General features: G+C 41.2%; 1 protein-coding gene across 13 annotated transcripts in view; it reads left to right on the top strand.

Annotated features, from left to right (window-relative positions):
• mecom (MDS1 and EVI1 complex locus) overlaps positions 1-20,287 on the top strand; it is a 127,738-nt gene that overhangs the window by 27,913 nt on the left and 79,538 nt on the right. For 12 of the 13 annotated variants that reach the window (XM_072392694.1, XM_072392690.1, XM_072392688.1 and 9 more), the window contains exon 2: positions 12,257-12,603. The exons of the other annotated variant lie outside the window; for it this stretch is intronic. In XM_072392694.1, the coding sequence (XP_072248795.1) occupies positions 12,257-12,603 (347 nt within the window). The remainder of the gene's footprint in view (positions 1-12,256; positions 12,604-20,287) is intronic. 13 annotated transcript variants of the gene reach the window in all.

The following is a 20,287-nucleotide window of genomic DNA, read 5'->3' as shown; positions in this document are numbered from 1 at the left end:
TGTGGCATTGTTAGTTTAGAGTTTGCATTCTTTCACTCAGTCCATCAATATGAAAAAAGTAGAGTCTGATTGATTTTCGGCGACATGAGTGCATGCAGAAGGTTCGAATGAGGTGATTATTAATTTGCAGCAGCACTGAATGTCTTTGGGGGGTGCTTTCAATTCAGGTCCTTTTTACGAGACTGTCAATGTATCAAGTAGTTAAAAGGATGTTTAGGCTCTTGTTTTGTGAGTGGTAATTACTTTACATATCAAGTCAATCCAGAAATGTTTCATTTTCATGCAGACTGATTCTTAAATTAAGTCTGTGTTTCTTTGCAGTATAATGCAATGTTAGCTAATATCAATTAGCTATATTTAAAAGATAACAGGCTTTGATTGATTAAATTTGTTCAGTTTAAAGACCTGTCAAATACGATGAATGTCATTTTAGATTTCTAACAACTGCATTAAGGTGGGATTACAGTAAAATATTCCAAAGATTTTAACTCATTTGTATAAATTATCCCGCATCGAATGCATTAGTGTAACAGATCGCTATTTTACTTCATGCATAACATGTATATGTTCAGGCAATCTGTCATTAATTCCACAGTCATGCTACTCCAAATATGTTCAAAACAGGAAAACCAAAGAGCGAAATACAGCATGAAGTCAACAGCCTCAAGTCACTCGAGCACTTTGGAATTTTGCATTGGTGAATATTGGCAGTTCGTTGCGAAATAAACACCAACTATTTAAATTCAAACCAGGTCATTATGGATGGTTCTTAAACAAAATGTCAGTCATTAAGCAAGGCCATGTGGCTCTGTTTAGAGTCCCTGTTTGTTTGAATTAGGAAGAAGAAACAGGGGATTTCTGTGATCCTTTTCATCTGTCTGAATGACACACTGAGTACTCGTTACTGGCCCGCATTTCCCATCTACCACCAGCCCCCCCCACCCCCCCCCCCCCCCCCGCACCTCTCCCTAAGTGAAGAGATGGATTGTGGGTGATGTGCTTTGGATCGTGAGTGTGTGCCTGGGACCTCACTCTAATCTGAGTTGTCGTTACTGTCATGTTCCTCTCCTTCCTTCATTGTCCTTCTACATTCCCACCTTAATCTCACTGTCATCTGGCAGCTGTCGCTCTATATTTATGTCCACTCCCTGAGTTCCTCAAACACACAAATACACGTACACACGTTAACACACACTCTCATTCCCCGACCAGCATAAGAATGTTTTCACTTGTGTCTTTTTTTCTAAATATGAGTGTGAGTAGCTAAAACTATAATGCAGAGCTGTTCTATAAACATATTAATGAATCTAGCAAACATGGAATATATATTTTACTGTCAGTTTTAAGATTTACACTTTGTAATAATGCTAAAAGTAAAGAACAATACGTAATGTATATATCAAAAATAACTTTGTATCACCAGTTCTTAACATTCAGATGTTGTGATAGAAGTTTTTGGCATGTTTTTTGAGCAATCAAACTGATTGCCCAGCAGTCACAATGCCTTGTGCTGTTTATATCCAAATTCCCATGCGGAGCTGTGTAGTGTGTTACACAGGAAGACAACAATCCCCATACAAGACCACAATCCTACTGTATTGTCCAGTTAAATCGCCTCTTAAATAGAGGGAAATTGACATCCATAACAAATAACATAAACAGTTTCAGTGCTCCGAGGGGGATTTTGTTGCTCAGCTGAATGTTAACCTTCCAACAATCATTAAACAAACATCCTCTCCAGGACCTTTCCATGCTCGGGTCTATTCCACATGTCACACCGTGGTTTGGAAAGTCTCTGTGTCCGCGGACATTATTGTATGTAACAAGTTCTATAACAAAGTTAAGGTGGAATTGGCCTTCTGCTGTGGTAGCGCTTTAGGCAGGCAGACCCAGAGAAGGAGAAAAACACCCCTCAGACAAAGTCTATTCATTTCCTAAAATGTTAAATGGAAGATGTCAGGTTGGTAGTAGGTGGTCAGCTTGTCACATTAAAAATAGTCCTGCTTTTGAATAGTTTTTCTTTCTTTACCAAACACAGACCTCCATTTGATTGAATTCAGCTTTTTGAATACGGATCAGGCCTGTTTGATTGAATCTGCATCAGGTTTTTTCTAAATATTCTGGGTCTGCGTATTCTCATGCCTCCAAATACTTCTAGTGGGGGTTTTCTGGATTTATGTGGCCCATTGTGCATGTTAAACAATGCCCGCGTCGATAACCTCTGACCTGCCACTGTACTGCTGCAATAGCAAAACTTTAGGGCACTTTTTGAACAGCTTCTAACAGCTGCTAACGCCGAGTGAAAGTTGAATAATTTGATTAAACGAAGAGTTGCGAAAGAAATACAAGCCGCTGCTTTTTACTTTCTATTGGTTTGTCAAGAAAGAAACTTTTTAAAACTTAGGTAGCAAAAGTGAGATTACACATTGTAGGTGTTTAAATCTCCACATCCACATGGGTCCACTGTGTCTTTTCAAAGAATCTGTTTGTGTTGCGCCTTCATGTTTGTGTGTCTGTGTGTCCAAATGATGAGCCTGAGTTTGTCAGATGCCTCAGCCCTGAGTTGAGGGCCATTTGTCATTTGTGAGATCCATTATACGTGTCCGTAACCCCCCCCAGGCTGATCGCAGTGATCACCACTGACCCCCTGTGACAGCCACAGCACCTTCATTATGTCACCACAGCCACCCTGTCAGTACAGCAACTCTCTAACTGTCTGGGTGACACTCCTGGGTAGGACTCCAATCTCTCATCTGGAGACCTGCCTGTCTCTGAGATTGTCACTGTGGATGTGTGTGTGGGAAAGTGTCTGTTGTCTGTGTGTTTATGCTTTTCTCTTTGCACCTTTTGTTTTGCCTTTTATTAACTTAATGGTAAATTGATCCGTAAAAACATATTGTTGATGTGGGCCAGACACTCTAATATGTTCACCCACCTGGTTTCCTTAAAAAGGTTAAATTAACACTTTTCTATCTTAGGCTCTGCATAATCCACTTTCCTTTAAAAAGATTTCAGACTCTCAGATTAATGATATTTTCCTTCCAGGCACACCAGATAGACATTTTTTTTCCGAACAATTCCTGAGCTCATATTGTCCTTCCCAGTGGGATCATTTCAGATAACACACTGGACACTATTATACTAATACCTCACCCCCTAATTTCTAATCAGCAATTATTCAATTATGTCCCATCAGTTGGAGGGTGTTGCCAATGTCACCGCCCTGGGCGTTTAGCCCCTGCTCTCTGTCAGGCGGAGACCCCTGGGGCCCCGCAGAACGCCTGTGATTAGTGTTGCGTCTGCAGAGAGGTGACAGAATCCCTCTTCAAATATTTTGTCTTCATTTTACGGCTCTGAGATGCAATTATGGAGCAGCAGTTCATTACGGCAGCACGCCGCGCTTCATGTTTTATGCATGCTGCTTCATTTAGGGCCCTTATTAACGAGCCAGGTCGGCCCAAGCTGCTTGACACTGTACTGCAGGCTGTGCAATGGCCACTGTTGCTTAGTGTTTCTGTGTGTGTGGGTGTGTGTGTCTGTGCTGACAGTGTTGGTAAGCAAGAGTGAGGAAGTGCAGCGAAGTAGAGTGAGCCAGAATAAAGGCTAGATGGAAAATAGAAAAACGAGAAATGTTATTGAAAGAAAACTGAATGAAGCAGAGAATGTGTGTGGTCAGTGCAGTGGTCACTTTACCACTGTGCCCTCTCTATCCCAACAGTCCCACTTCTTCATGTGGCTCTAAAGCGTTGGTATAGACTGGCTTGGCTTTAAGGCAGTACATTGAAGGGGTAGGGGCGGCAGGGGTGACTAACTACACCTCCCTCAACAGAAGAAACTCCATCTGCATCCAACATTGAGACAGATGAGGCCAATTTGGCTCCTTAAATTTCTCGGCTGTGATGGATGTGGGGTAGCTGAGCACATTGAGAGGTTTGTAGAAAGGTGCGAAACGAGTGGGGGACAAAGAGGGGAGACAGGTGAGAAAAGGGAAAAATAGGGGAGATCCAGAGAAAGAGAGGATGGGGAAGGAAATAAGGGTGAAGGAGACTCACCTCTGAGCAGGAGTGATTGTATTGCTTAAATTGATTTATTTATTGGCGTTTCTACATCAGCCTTTGAAGCGTGTACAGAAAGTGGCGACAGACATCAAGAGAGTCAAATGATTGAAAAATTCAACTAGACACATACGAGTTATGCTGTAGATATTGCATCTTATATATGATCCAACTGGAAAATCAGATAACTGAAGTGGCATTGGATAATGCGAGTAAAGTATTATGAGTTGATATCTTAGTTTCCAGGATTGAGCTGAAGCAATTGAAAACCTAAGGTGCAGTAATTTGTGATTTGTGATTTTTGTCAAAAACTGTCGCCAATGTCCTGCTGAAACATTTTCACAATAGCGAAAAAAGACATTTGTAGGGATAAGGTTATTGATTCACTGAATTACACACAAGTTGTATGCATTGGATCTCAATCAGATGTGCCTGAATAACACAGTTTCATTCTGAAATGTGTAATGACTTAATGTGTCCACTGCAAAGCTTAACTATTCAAAAAATTGCGCCACACTTGCCACAAAATCATTGCCTGCCTCCGTCTGTCTTTTATAATAGTAATATGCTTACGTTTAGCATTTTGTGAAACTGTTACGCATGATCAAAAATTGTAAAATGACCTTATTTTCAAAGCTCCAGTAGGCCTACGTTTTTATTGGCAAATTCTAACCTGCTTACATTTTTGTTTATAAGGAACTGTCACAAAAGAAATATTGCAGAAACATAAAAGGAAAAAAATGCTGAAATTGCTTATAAGGAGGAAGGAAGGTGTGGAAGTTACACTGCAGACTCTCCTGTGAAAAAACTGACTTCAAGTTCTATCTGACCTAATACTGCCCTGGGACTTTTCACTATTCAACTTTGCGTTGATCTCTGTATGCTTAGGTTAAGGTATAGAAGAAAAGAAAAAAAAATCATGGTTGGGTTTATTGTTGATATATATATGGTTGGGGATTAATAACACACAGCTTCCAGCTTACAACATAACAAAGAAAAATGTTACCGTGTCACAATTTCTTCACCTTAATTGAGAAACAATGTTCTGGATATGTGAACAAATGTATATGTTATACCTCTTCTCCTGCGATTGAGCTGGCCTGAACACTTGATAACACTTAATCATGCAAAAGCTTGGTTGCATGACTTACAAAATAACATTTTTACATTGCATATACAAACTCAAAGCACTTGTATATGGTATATTGTATTTACCCACACATTTGCTCAGCCTTAACTGGCTGATGGCCTTCTTACTGCAGACCGCAGCTCCCATCTGCACTGCAGATCAGCCCGCTTTGATAAGAACTACCATCCTCAGGCCTACATAAATATTTTATCAAGTATAATGGAAATTGTCAAATCAATCTAATTGCGTAATGCATTACGAAGACATCAAACTCAAACAAAGCACATATGCTATCATTTCTTTTAACGACTGAGCCAGGCTGTGCTGGGTTGAGCTGGCGGTTTGGTACCCAGGGGGCCCTCCGCGGGGCTGGAGTGGCTGGCAGCAACCACTCTGGATATACGTCTCGCTCTGCTCTGCCCAGACCTGCCTCACTCACATTTCATCAAAGGAATCAATTTCTCAAATGTGCACAACTGTGAGCCATAATTATATTAGGGCCCAATGGCAGTTAGCCATGACATGAGAGGGTGAAGGAAACGGGATGGAGCGGGACTGCTCAATGCATGTTTGCACCAGCATATATGTTATTGTACAGATTTTATGATAAGCATTATCTTTTGAATCCTTTTTTTATGCATTTCATGTATGTATTCCATATTGTTTTGTCACATTATTGTAGCACTTGGTAACCTTTTACTTTTTAATAGAAATAGAGGTGAGGATGGGGGATTGGAAAGATAGATGAAAGCGGTGGTGATGGGATTGATGGCTTTTCTCAACCCATTTTCTGTGCTTTCTGAAGCATGTATTATTTAAAAGGTGTTTTTTGTTTGTTTCTTTTATTTACTTCCACATCACCCCCTTGAAAATTGTTCAAAAAGCACAAGCTATCATAACAAATTTGAGCTTTGCTCAAAGCACAAAGTCGTGTAAGACGGGGAAAGGCACAATCGTGTATGCTCCTGGGACGTTGAGAGTAACTTCTTTCTCACAATTTTAGACAGCAACAGTTCTCAAAATCCCTCACTTCTCCAGTTTTATTTCCTATCCTCCCTCTCTCTATTTTTTCCCTCACTTTCCTCATCTTCACCATCCTGGGGTCAGTGTGTGATCAGAAGGGCCGTCCTTCTGCACGCCAGCTGATGTATGGCTTGTGGAAACAATGTGAGTGCTCGGTTGTTATTCTGTTTGCTTTACATGTGACAGGCTTGAGTTAACGTCCGACTGGGATCCTATCTCATTAGGCCAAATGCCGGGCTAAAACAATCATAAAAAATAATTTGGCAACTGGCGTCCCTCTTAAGAACACCTGTCAACATTGAGGCGGAAGAGTCAAATTAGAGTCAGGACTGAGATTGAATCAGGAAGCAGGGGTTGGAAGAAAGATGTCCATATGCTCCATGTTGTTAGAGACTTAATGGTATGAAGTGGTTTGGTTTATGTAGAGACTTCTTTGTTGACGATATTGATTGTGGTTTTAGGACTTTAACTGTGTGTGTATAGATGTGTGTGTTACACATCCATCTCTGTGCAACGAGACTTCATTCATTAGCATTTCATCAAGCATAAATGTGTTTAGTTAATCCTACATATTGATTTTCTCACTTCAGTGATTTATCTCTTGATACAAATGTATCAAGTAAAGAAGAATTCATTTGCAACTGTTCACCGCTGCGTGTATATGCATGCGTGCATCACTCAGCAGTCCACAACTGCATGAAATGGAGTACGAAAGCGTCGTCACCCTCTCTCTCTCTCAAATTCTTTATTTTCCTTTTTCTATGCAAAGAAATATTCCCTCTCTTTTTTTCCCGTTACTCCTCTTTGCCTCTGCTGTATCGTCCCCTCCTCACCCTGTCTAAACATACATCTTTATCAAGCGGTTGTTGTCAGACAACATTAGATAATTAATAGGCCATTTGTCAGGCCTGTGAGAAACATGTTAAAATCCCCGAGCAGCTCCCCAGATAAATCCTGACTCGCACACTGGCTCCTTTGTTGTGTCAGCCTGCCATCGGAGCTGCAGATTTACCATTAAAGAACGCTCATTATTAATCACAACTAATGCTAATTAATTGGGTGTCTGCGTGTGTGTGTGCACAGAGGGACCAGCTCGAAGTTTAAGTTTGTTGCAAGATGTTAATTGGTAACACTGTGCAGGGACCTTAATGGAGTGTTTTCCATTTAGAAGGGGGAGTAGTTGACTAACAAGAAGGTGAAAAAACATTGTCAGTGCTCTCATTAATTAAGACCGTGTTAAGAGCTCTACTCTTTAATGTTTATGTGTGAGTTCTTTTGTGTGTCCTTAAACCTTTTGCACAACATGGAATGCTGATTTGATGAGAATTTGTATATGAACCTGCACTTCAGCACCTGCATTACGTGCTCTTATCTGACCAAGTGTGAGATTTTCTAGAGTTTGTTAATGAATGAAGACCTAATTTGGCTTGATTTGAATCTCTTACATGTGTATCTTAATTTTGAATTTCTATTTTAATTGTTCAAACTGTGCCTGCTTTGATTGACATTCAGAAACATAATTGGCAAAATACAGATCTTTGTTAAAAAACACATATTGTGAGACAAACTGTGGACAATTGTCTGAAACGCGTGCACACAGCTACCTGCGGATTTGAATGTTTGTGGTTTGTATCAGCCACTTCCACAGTCACCCCAGCAGACCCGTGGACCAAAAGACTTCCCAAAAGCAGTGTTAAGGCCTCCATTAAGCACAAAGACAGAGTTAATTAGGAAGCTTATTCCCTCTCTTGAGGCCTTGGGGCTCCTACACACCCTGCTGAGGGAATGTAGGCGCACAGTGATGGACTGTAATTAACAGCACTTACCAAATAAACAGCAGTCATTTTGTGATAGGCAATGGCTGAGAGAGCTTTTCAAATTAACCAAAAGAAATGTAATCATTTTTATTTTGTTTGGAATTCAGTCTCTCAGGGTGTCTTATGTTTCAGGCAAAAGCCTGAGGACATGATAACGGCAATCATGTTGTGCTCACACACATTCTAAGCTCTTGTAATGTCTCTGGATATGTGCTGCTTACTTTAGCTGCGTCTGCTCCAAGAGCGGAACAGCAGTTGCATCTTTTCATGATTTTCCCAGCTCATTGAAAGAAATGGAAAGCAGAGAAAATTGTAAAGAGAGAGGGGTTTCAGAATTGGATGATGACTAATGGAGGGGATCAAGTGTGATTATGTTTGACCTGTTGTACAAGGGTAAGCCCCCCCGTCACATTTGCCTGTTATCATAGGCAACAAATGATGTCTGCAGATAAACATGCGAGGTCGTACTCAAAAGGCGAGGAGTTCATTTCCATATTTCATGATCTAAGACCCCATCAGTCAAAATTTCAACCACTTCTATCTGCTTAAATGAAGTGTTCTGCAATTTGGTTTTAGGCTGAGTACGCGAAAGATGTTCACATTTCACACCTCACAGTACGTCCAGCAGAAATACGGTTAAAAAAGACCCGGAAAAGGAATTTGCAACTGAGTTCATAGACCTGGTTTTCCTTGTTGTTTTCAGAAATTTCTAATAAATCCATAATATTCTGAAGTATCTCTTTACCGATGTGCTAACACACGTGATTTGAAATAAACCTTAACACCAAACTCTAACAAGCATTAGTTTAGCCAACCTAAATGCGAGCCATAAATGAGACATAGAGTAAAATGAATAAACATAACGAGAGACACGAATTATTAGAAAGACAGCATTGAAGAATGAGCAAAAAAGACAGCATTACGGTAAAAACTGAGGTAATAGAGGCTGAGTGTGTCCACAGGTAGGTTATTCTCTCTGTAAACATATGTATCCATTTGTCCCATGGGTGCGTACCCTTGGCGTCCCGTCAGCAGTGGCTGGGTCACACCTCCATTAGAGGCTTTGTCACAGTGATTAATAGCTCTTTCTATCATCTTTAATTCACTCCCTGATGATGGCGGCCCTGCTCGCTGCTTGGGGTAATCATGTGATGTATGAGTCCGCCCAACACCTTGTGGCAGAGGTGAAAATCATTCCACCCATGCAGATAGCAGGCCTGAGAACAAATGTTTTCCCTCTAAATAAAAACGAATGAATTTTGCGTCAAGCGCAAGCATTTGAATACATGATATATAAGCAAGTGTGCGCATGCCTGTGTTTATGTCAGTGTCACGATGTATTTTCCTGTGTTAATGGCTGATTTTGATGGGGAGATGATATTGTTTTCCTTACTGTTTTGCACTAAATCTTTTGTGTTGTCTTATGAGTAGATCAACGTCAAAGCTTTTCTTTTTTGTCTTTTTTTTTTTTTTTTTTTTGCACTGGCTTTCATTTGCTATCATGAGGTACCATCTCTGTTATTAATGCAGCTGACATTGTGATGCTGCTCCCAGCTGGAGTTCCCCCTCTGTACGCAAAATTCCTTCTTTGATGAGGGGCGTTAGCTTGCACTGATGAAGTAATGTCCATCACTGAACAAACAAACAGGACTTTCTGCTTTACAAAGGCTGAGACACAGAAATGCACGCACACACAGGCACATGTAGTGATCTGACCGTCTGCATTGTCCCTGTTGAACCACATGCCTGAGCAAAATCAGGGCCTTTGACTTATCAATCATCTGCACATGTAACCACAATTTTTAAACTTTTGAGCTCTGCATATTTGTTTTCGGCCAACGTTTACCTTACAGAAATATATATGTTTACGAGCTCAAAATGCTCTCATTGAATCCAGTGGACCGAGAGAATATCTGGCCTAAATCAAATATAAACTTGGAGACCAGCATGAGAGGGGAAATGTCAGAGGAGAAACAGCAACGGAGGGATACAGTTACCTTTAAAAGCCCTTGTCCCTCTACCATATGGCAAACTTCACATCTAGGTCTGTAACCACGTTACACAGTCTGTGTGCTGAAAATCATTACGCTGACTCCCAGGGCTACATTGAGTTTCATGCCCGACCCAGCTCAGTTGAGTCTTTAAAAGACTTTCCCCTCAAACACACTGCGCCCACACAGTGTGTGTGTCAAACACAATAATTGCAAATACACTGTGATCAGGTATTGCTGCAGGGAATGACGAAAAAGAAATTCTTAAGTTGAAGATATGTTTCTACACATATACACACACACACCACATTCCACAGAAAACACTAACTAGATTATATTCCCGACAGCAAACATAGTTTGGCAGAACTAATGAATCTTAACAAACAGCTTATGTACAATTTATACAGCATTTGTCAGTTTTGCATTCTTTTCTCACTTCACATTGTGCACTGACCTTGAAGCAGACTTATACACCAAACCCAACAACTGGTCGTTGGGCACATCTGCAGTGCCGGTGATTATCTGTCTCTATTTTGTATTTTCAGTGCATGCACAACGTTGCCATTGTTGGACTCCTTCGACATCTTTTTTTTCAACCGATTCAACTTTTAGAATCAGTATTTTGTCTGTCTAGGAGAGAGCTCTCTCTGACTGGCTGTTCAGCGTAGCATGAAACAGCCAGAATGAGTTCACAATTAGGGAGCAAGAAGGAAGAAAGGAACGTCTAACTTTAACATGTCACAGACAGTCTTGGTTTTCCTTGTTGAAAAATCTACTTACTGACACTTTCTGCACAGGTCAACTATGTCTTCTTGCACAGGCGTCATTGTACAACCTCACCAGCAGGTGGAAAACGTCTTTTAGTTGTGTTTGTGTGCCGTTCTGTTTGATAAGATGAGGCGATACAAGGAGACCCTGCTGAGGGCCTCTCATCGCCACTGGTTCTTCTCATCTATTTGCTGTATAAGAGTCATATTTTGTTGAAGAAAAACACCAGACTTATCCTGTGTTTCAAAAAAATGCTGCAGCTCTGAGATAGGAGCTCAGTCAATGTTTTTATTCAAGTCTTGAGGTAATCTCTCAGGTTAGCTCATGAGCCCCTGTGGCCAGACACAATGACCCTTTCAGTCAGTCAGAAGCACTCTTATTTCATGGCCAGTGAGCATGAAGTTTATGGGTGTTTATCTGTTTAGATTAAGGGTTTCATGGCTGACAGCGCAGAGGTACAGTGTCACACAGGAAGCCCTTCAGGAATGTTCATCAGTGCAGAGATGGGTTGTTGAGCCTCATTAGCAGAGCCCCCTCTACCCGGGACTTGTCAGCCTGCGTTAGGCACAACCCACCACAAAGCAGCAGCTTCCTGTGGAACATTTCCAGCTTTTAGGTCTGTCTGTCTCACTGTTTGACACCTGGTTGGCATTCTGTCATGCTAGCTGACTTCTTCCACACTTTGCTTTGTTGATTTGTCAGAAAACAGCTTTGTCTGTGCTTGTCTGGTCAGAATCTCTGATTGACTCTTATGATGCATTTTTTTCCCTATCTTTCAGTCTTTACGTACAAATATTTCAGTTTTTCTAAATTCACTGCTTCTTTCAACTTACCTGCAACAAGAAACAAACTGTTTTTACCAAGACTTCACAGTAGTTCTGCTCTGCTCCACAGCAGACTATGTCAACACTGTGATTAATTCAATCACTCCTCCACCATTGAGCTCCACCAGGCACGTGTAGCACTATAAAGAAGCCCTGTGTGGGTTCAAGGGTCATACCTCTTTGTCCTGTTTTACTCTATTCACAATTAACCCTCATGTGCTTCCCTCTGTTTTCAGTGTACAGCAGAGAAAGAGCTCAGGAAAAGGAAATATAAAACAGTCAGGGCTGTACAATGCTGAGCAGACCTTGTTTTCTCGCCTTGGAATCAGCTTAACCACATGGCAAACATACCCTGTTTTTGCTGTAGGGCCCAAAAGCTTTTTATTGACCTATCAAATCTTATTTAAAAATTCTGATTCATAAGAATAAGAATAGATTCATAAGTGACAGAAAGTTTCATGCTATCTTGTTCTTTACCAGAAAGCTACATTAAAATACTGTTTTAGTTTATGCTCCATAGTTGAGCAAAGATACAAACTCAGTACTTTGTTAAGATAAGCTGTTGTTTGCATTATTCTATGATAATTCAGCAATCACAAAAAATGTCTCTGAGCATCCTCTTCAAATACAGTCTGTCTTCCTTTCACAGATGATGGCAACGATGACTTTGCCCTTTATCCAGCCAACATCTTAGATGACGTGTGTGGCTCTGATGGTGATCCTACACCATCTTTGGCATTGGCAGAGGACCCAGCATCCTCCCCACTCTCTGACGACGACTCCTCACCCCAGCACCACTTGTCGTTCCAGCATCCAAGCATCTTTTTGCCCCAAGAAGATTTGACCATTCCCCCGGGCTTTGAATTGCGAGAGTCAGCAACCCTAGGCGGAGGTCTGGGCATCTGGAGCCGCAGGAGGGTGAATGTCGGGGAACGCTTTGGACCATACGAGGGCGAACACAGGCCTTGTCTCCAAGATTACAGTCAAGGCTGGGAGGTAAGAACATAATTACTTTGGACTATTTTTCTAACCGTCGTGTGAAAGTTCCAGTTGGAATAAATTAGAAGTGCGGGACAAGAGAGGGGATTATGAAAGGCAATAGATAGTTTTTAGGTAACTGTGGTATTGCAATTACAATACAAATAAAAAAAGAGTATGTATGCATTTTGTTAACTTGATATAATCTAAATTTTTTGCAGGGTCAGTATTTTTTCCTTATGTGTGCTGTTGAATGTCATGGAAAAAGAATTGCCACTTCTGGTAACCACTGCTTTATTTGGGATACATTTCATGGAATCTAGGTGAGAGAAATTTGTACTGAGCGTCTTGAGTTTTAATCCAAGTATAATTAGGAAAATGGTCACTACAAGATAAGTCTGTAATAGCAGTAACAAATTTCTGACAAGAGGGGTTTCCTTTGGCCAATGTACACTGTAGCATTCACATAACTCCTCTTTTTATGTCCTCCCATGTCGTCATGTTCAAATTTAGCTCAGTGACCACAACGCGGTTGTAGTCATTTGTTGCCCAGTGATGTAATGTTAGCTCTGTGCAACTGAAACAAAGTGAGTCGAGGTTGTGCTCTTTTCTCAATTAAAATGAAAAGCCATAAATCCCTTCTTCGTCCCGGTTAGGGACCCAGTGCGGCCATTGGCAAATCACATATTGGTCTGCAGGCACAAAAAAATCGAAGGTAGGGTCACAGGACAAGGCCAGAGGTTAGATGTGGTCTCCGTCAGTGTCAAGCTAGCTTGGTTTTATGGAGCAGAATGGAGAGGCTGGCCAACTATCAGCCTCATTTAGTTTTCTTGAATAGATCCTCTCTAATTTGAACGTGAGGGTTCAGTCTTTCATATTCAGGGCTTTGTCCCTTTGTGGGACAGAGCCAAGCTCATTAAGGATAGCTGACCGTGCAGTTCATAAAGGGAGAAGTCACAGGTTTCAAATAAGATGATTCAATACACCGTTCCCCCTCTTGCAAGTCTAGCCCCGAAGGTCTTTTGTTCATTTCAGTACCTCAGTTTATAGCTGACTGAGAACATGTTGGTGCTGTACCAAAACTCAGCATATATAAATAGTTTAGGTTTTACTTGGAGTGCTGCTCATTGGGTTTGCATCATATAGTACTACTCTGCATCAGTTCACTCAGTGGTTTTGGCTTGGACAAAACCAAAGTAATTTTCCTTTTTGTACTGAGAACTATATATTTTTCCACTTCTACTCTTCTTCATCTTTATCAACTGCATAGTGACGTAAAACACGTAAATGTCTGTTAAATAGAACTGAGAACAAACTCGATATTTTTTCTCATTTTCTCAGCACTGAATTTTAATAAAGAAGTCCCTGTTCCTATCGAGGAGATTTACAGCTGATTGAACAAGCTCTCTGGGTTATTCTTTTCTTTTTTTCTCAGGGAAGAAAATAAAGGAAAAAGAGGTTTCATGAATTTTAATCCAGCTGTAATTTACAAGGAGCTTGGATAATAATATGTATTTAAAAGGCTGAGGTGCTTATATGTGTATGTGTGTGTGTGTGTGTGTGTGCATCTGAGGGCAGGTGGGTGCCGGGGGTTGAGGGGAAAGATGGGATCCTGGGGAGGCAGCACTGTATCACAATGTTTAATTACCATCCTGACAGCGAGCCATAACTCTTTCCATTAAGTAAATAAGTTGTAAAGAATTTATGATGAAATGCCACATTATTCAGAATGGATATTCAGTGATGACATCCCTCTGCATTAAATATGGTAAACACCATTAAGCCCCACTGACCCCCCACCCCCTTCTCCCATGCCCACCCATTCAGCGCCCCTCAGCCGTTGCTACCCTCCTCCTCCCCCTCCTCCTGTCTGCAAAGCGTCAATATGCCAATAACCCTGTGGAGGGTCTGTAAAAAATAAAATTGATTTGGTAAATGTGAGTTAAGACAGATATGTTTGCTTTCATCATCAATTCCGTGTGGCGCTGCAAGGTGATGTCACCGGCCGGGGAGCGATAAAGTGGCGCTCCCATCTGGAGCGTTTGATGTAGGGTCCTGAGCGGTCCAAGCCAGTTGTGACAGACTGGGGGAAGTTTGTCACCAGGGAGGCCACAACTCCTCAGCACCATCACCATAAATTTGGAAGCTTTATTCATAAAGGGGAAGAGTGAGTTATGGCATGCATGATGCTTTATGAATACAGGAATGGTGACTTATGGGAAAGATAGCTTCTGTAAATAAGAGGTGGAGAGGCAGCTGCGAGGGGTCTGTCAAGCTCACCTACACTATCGTATGTAGAAATAAAGTGCTGAGTGTGCCAGAGATCACGCAGTGCGTATATGTCAGGGTGGGTGTAGGTGTATGAATATTCGTGTGTGTTTTTGAGCTTAGACAAATATGTCTGTTCCAACTTTAAATAAGCTTCTTGTTTTAAGTTAATCAAGTGAAAGAAGTGAATAAGAGTTGATCCTTATCAAAAAGACGATCCAGGGGATGAAAACAACTAACACTGACCAGTAAGAGAGTGCATAAAGTGCTGTCCAAAAGTCCAAGACCACTTCAAAAATTCATCATACTTTCTATTAAACTTGAAAATAACCAGGAACATTTAAGAAAACAGAACCTTTTAAAAATACGAGATATTCTACCATATCCAAGGAAGGAAAAATTAAGTCTGTGGGAGTTTTTACTATGATGATGTTGGACAAGTTTCTAAAAACTCACTGGCATCGGCCAGAACAAAGCTGAAGACTTATTTCAGAACATGGTCTTGGCTTTAAGCTTTATATGTTGAATATATTCACTTTAGAAATAAAAAGATAAAAGAACAAACAATCACAAAATATTACATTCCATCTTTTATGTGTCTGAATAAAGATGATGTGGTCTGCAGTTTCCATAGTATTTGCATGTATTTCTCCACGGTCTCCTTGAAAGTAATTTTAACGCCTGGATGCCCACCAGTCCATATTCTGCTGTCTCTCTCTCTCTCTCTGAGTCGTTGGGCACATTGAAATTCAAACTCCATTTGTGTCTATCCTCTTCTCAGCAGCAGCAACAATAAGACAGAGAGTCTGAGTCCAGGAGAGAGTTATCCGGCACTCAATGAGCCTTTGGGTTCACCCAAACTTGCAGCCCCACGGGATTATGGATTCTGGGCTTAGAAAACCGGTTGCCTCCTGCTGTAGGAGCGATGGGCGGAGCAGGTTAGGGATATGAGAAGGGGTGGGATGGTAAGTGGGACGGGACAGGGGTGCTTAGGGTCTTTGTGCACCTCTTGAGTGAGAAGCGGAGGTGAAGGTGGAGGCGATAGTGTTGGTGGAAGCGTTGCTGGGGAGGTGGTGAAGGAGATTAGCAGTGATGGTGAATAGGAGTAGAGGATTAGATGGCTGGGCAGGGCCTTCACTGGCTCTGGCTGTCTTCTCGACCTCCTAGTCAAGAGAGGATAGAAGGAGGAGTGGCAGATGCCTGACCAGAAGGAGACCCATCTTTTTTTTCTTTTTCAATTATTGCCAGTGAAAAATCTGAAGTTTTTAATGACATGCTGAGGATTAGATGGATCCCTGTATTTTTTATTTCTTGGTCTTGAATTAAACATGTTCAGTATCAAATTACAGAAACATTCTATAATGAACGTCCATCCCAGACAACCTGTTGATAATATTTACAGAGGACCTAAGCGTACACAATTTTCAGCTTGTGTATAGGATGTTACAGTTTTGCTATTTGCAAGGTTGGTATGAACATTTGAAACAGTCCTTTCATGGAATCAGAGTTTTGTGTGATGCTTGTGTGTCAACGTATCCTCTTGTGTGCATGTGTAAAACAGAGTGTGAGAGTGCCGATGGAAGGCGTTTCAAGTGGGCGTGTTTTTTTGTGTACGGATAAGCCGCTGTCCTGAATGAATGCAGATGTCTCTGGCTGGCTGTCCGCCTGTCCCCCTGTGCACTGACGGCCTGTCACCTCTCTCTGTCACTGAGAGAAAGAGCCACTCTCAGTCTGGACTAAAAGCTCTCTAATCCTCCAGGCCCTGCTACCTTCCATCTACTGTCAGCATAGATGGCCCTGCCCACAGCAGTGCTTAGAAAGACGGGCACTAGGGATGAACCTCTCTGTCACTCACACACTCTCTCAATGGACACACATCCTCACATTTTCACACGCTCACATACACTTCTCTGAAATTCAAAGTGGAAAAGTCTCGCTTCTACAAAGACGATGTGAATGGCGGTGGTCGACGCATTGTGCTGCAGGAACATAACGGCTGCCCTGACATCATTGTGGGAACTGAGGAGAAGAGCACTAACTGGTTGTTGAGACACTGTGGCTGATAATGAAGGAGAAGTTCATTAATAAACACCGACGTTTCACTGGCACTAAATTGATTGTAAAGTAGACAAAAAAAGAGCACTAAATGTGTTGAATTTTGACACTTTTGCTACATGAGAAACAAATATTCTTTGATAAGATTTTGATGATTTGAAATTACAGATATGTCACTGAGCTCTGAGTTTGTAACTATGAGTGATATTGTTCTTGTTATTGTTCTAAGATAAGGGGGCTTAGGACCCTCCCTTTGGATGATTTAATTCCTGTCATTCATTTCTGTTTATGATATAAAATGGTATCCTTGGCATTCTATGCATTTTTTGTGGAACATTAACCACATGATTTTTATCTCACATCTGTGTTTAAGGCCAAAGCAGGAAGTAATGTTTGTAACACTGGTGTGCTTAATATGAAGCACACCAGGTGCGTATGAGGATTTTTTTCCACACGATACCCAAGTTTGCGTTACATAACAAACTAATGGATATATTTAGACGACACCATCAGCCATCGTAACTCTAAATCATAAAAAGTTGGGACATTCTTAAAAATGAATAGAATAAAACTATAAAAATATAAAAGCAAATCGTAACTCTTTATGTACTTTGATTTTATTTCATAGCGAACCATATTGACCAAATATATTTTATGTTTTTCTCATAAACTTCATTTATTTGTTATTTAATCCAACAGAGTGTGATTTTTGTGTTGCTCTAAATTCTCATTGAACTTTTCTGCATTAATTCTGCCATCCTAGACATGTTAATTATCATCACAGAGCCTGGATTTAGACTTGTTGCTGATAATAGTCTGGATGATCCTGCTGTTCTTTGATCCAGGACATACGGCATCCATTCTTCCAAAAATGATGTGGAATTTTTTTTATGACCACATTCCATATATCCACTGTGTGGTGGTCTATTATGCTTCCTAATCCTGTTCTGATTATTATCAAGCATTTCATTGCTAACTATTCATAAGCCATTATATATTAATTACAACTAACCCTTCTTAAGCTCCTTAACATACTGGATGTAAAATACTTTTTGCTTTACATAATCTGGGGTTTTACAGAATCATGCAATATTAATTTCTATTACGTGGTAATATAGTGCGGGTTGTAGACTTAATCCCACAAAAGTAGAATTCACATTTATGCGCCAAACTTTTGGTATTATGCTTTATGTCAAAAATTTTGAAAGCTCAAATTTTCTATGCCATTCATGTCCATGACGTAAATTTTCAATTAGAAATGAACTTGCGGAAACAGACTTCACTACATCATTGATAATGGAGGGGAGGGGGAGTTTATGTGGTTATCCAACACTGACATAATTTCATTCAAGCACTAACTGAATCCTGGTGAGTTCACATTATTTGTGTTGATTTGCTGAGCAACCAAAACAGACCTGGCTCCTTCATTTCAATGGTGTAGCAGTGTACAGCCTCCCCTCTGTTAAAACAGCCTCAGAAATGTCTTCAGCAATGTGTATCAGCTTTTGCCTTTATTCCTTCTGGTGTCTATGTGGGAGATGAGGTTCTCATCCAGTGTAACTGGAGCTTGATTGTCTTTGATGGGAGTGATGCCCATTCAAAACCCCAAAGACAAAACAAGCTGGGGGTCCATCTCCCTGCCTCTCAGTTGACTGATAATCCCTTTCTTTGGGTTAATCTGTTGTTTGTTGGTGCTGTTGTAGGCTGGTGTGTCTCTGTTTGTGTGTGTTTGAGGGCTTTGGGGAGTTCTGACATTCTAATCTCATGTGAGGGGAGCTGTAGGAGAGACATGGCACACTCAAAAAGAAGATAGAGAGAGAAGTGAGAGGATTCTCCTACATGAGGGCAATGCAGAGTCAGCCAAATAACCCAATTAGTCCAGAAGCTTATTTTCTCTTGTTAAAGAGAATTGAGAAAAAAAGAATACAGATTTCTTATTTCCCCCTCATTCCTTAGCACTTGCCCCTCCTTCCCCCACCTTCTTCTCCTCACTCCCCCTTCTTCTTTCCTCTTTCTCTGTCTGAGTTCCCAGCAGGGAGGGGAAGCTAGGTTAACTAACTGAACAAAGTCAGAGTAAATTGCAGAAGGACAAAGGCAGGCGTGAGTGGGGGCTTTGCCAGTCAGAAGGTGTAGCCAGCAGCACAATACCAGGTGAAGGAGGCTCTCTTCAGGGGTTCACCCAAGCAGGGCAGAGGTTACAAGGCCCTATTAGATCTCAAGTGAATGGATGGACTTTTGTGAGTGAAGAAGGAGGGTAGGAAAAGGAGGGATGAGGAAGGAGGAGTCCACCTGTTCAAAAGCTTCAAAAGCTCAAGGGGGGCTGTTTCTCCCCCCATTATATCAGTCCTGTCGGGATGCAGACAAAAATGTGAGTTGCTGATAGCTCATGGTGGGAGTTAGAAAATACATGTAACACACTCAGAGAAATAGAAGCTGATCTGATTGGGAATGCATGCAAGGCAAGCTCAATAACACAATGACACATGTCTAGACAACTACAGATATAATAGAATTTATATGCAGGTGCATTGACTCATTGGCAGGATAAAAATGCCACCGCCTTGTAACACACATTTACATCATCTTTCCTCAGCTGTTATAGCTCTCTAAATGCTCAGAAGAAAGAAGCCTCAAAGCTGCTGTCAAATCCATTATTTCAAAGACATTTCTCTGTTATTAGGGGATTTACAATGGAAAGCCGAAGGAGGAATGAGAGAAAAGAGGCTAACATGTTGCAGAGTTTACCAGGTTGAATTGGATTCACAAGAAGTAGATTGTTTATGTTCCCTAGCAAGGAGCATTAAAGCTGTTTTAAGGCTTTTCGAGACTTTGTGTAAAAAGATTTAATATCCCCTTATTATTGGACAACTCTATAGGCTATAAATATCAAGAAAGTATGAGGTAACATCAAGAAAGGGGCAAAGGCATTCGCAAGGGCTGCTGACTCCACCCAGGTTAGGCTCAATCAAATCATAGACACCTTGTCAGCTGTCTGTGTAACTCTTCTAGGCCAAAAAAGCCCAGCAGTTCTATCATTCACCTAAGGAGATCAACACTGCATGTTTGAAAATTGTGCGTGAACTCCAATTTTCAGAAAACACACACCGGTGTGGGAGTTGTGTGCATAAGCACACAGACTCACACAAATGGTGCACCCTGCACAGATAGGAGTGAAAATGAGGGGACCCCCAAACAGCATACAGGAAACAGAGGTGATGAATTCCGTGTGCGGGGCCAGAGAGCCAGGTTCATAGATACATTATCTAGGGGGATTGATAGGGGAAGGACCTTTCCCTTAAAACACTCCACTGATTGTTTCCAAATGTCTTCCCAATGGGGCAGGTCAATGAGAGGGAGAGACAGAGACTCAGGAGCAGAG

This window comes from Leuresthes tenuis, unplaced genomic scaffold, assembly GCF_036924035.1.
Source record: "Leuresthes tenuis unplaced genomic scaffold, fLeuTen1.0.hap1 SCAF_9, whole genome shotgun sequence".
NCBI lineage: Eukaryota > Metazoa > Chordata > Actinopteri > Atheriniformes > Atherinopsidae > Leuresthes > Leuresthes tenuis.
The sequence above is the reverse complement of the archived record's forward strand: the minus strand, read 5'-3'. Positions and strand labels throughout refer to the sequence as shown.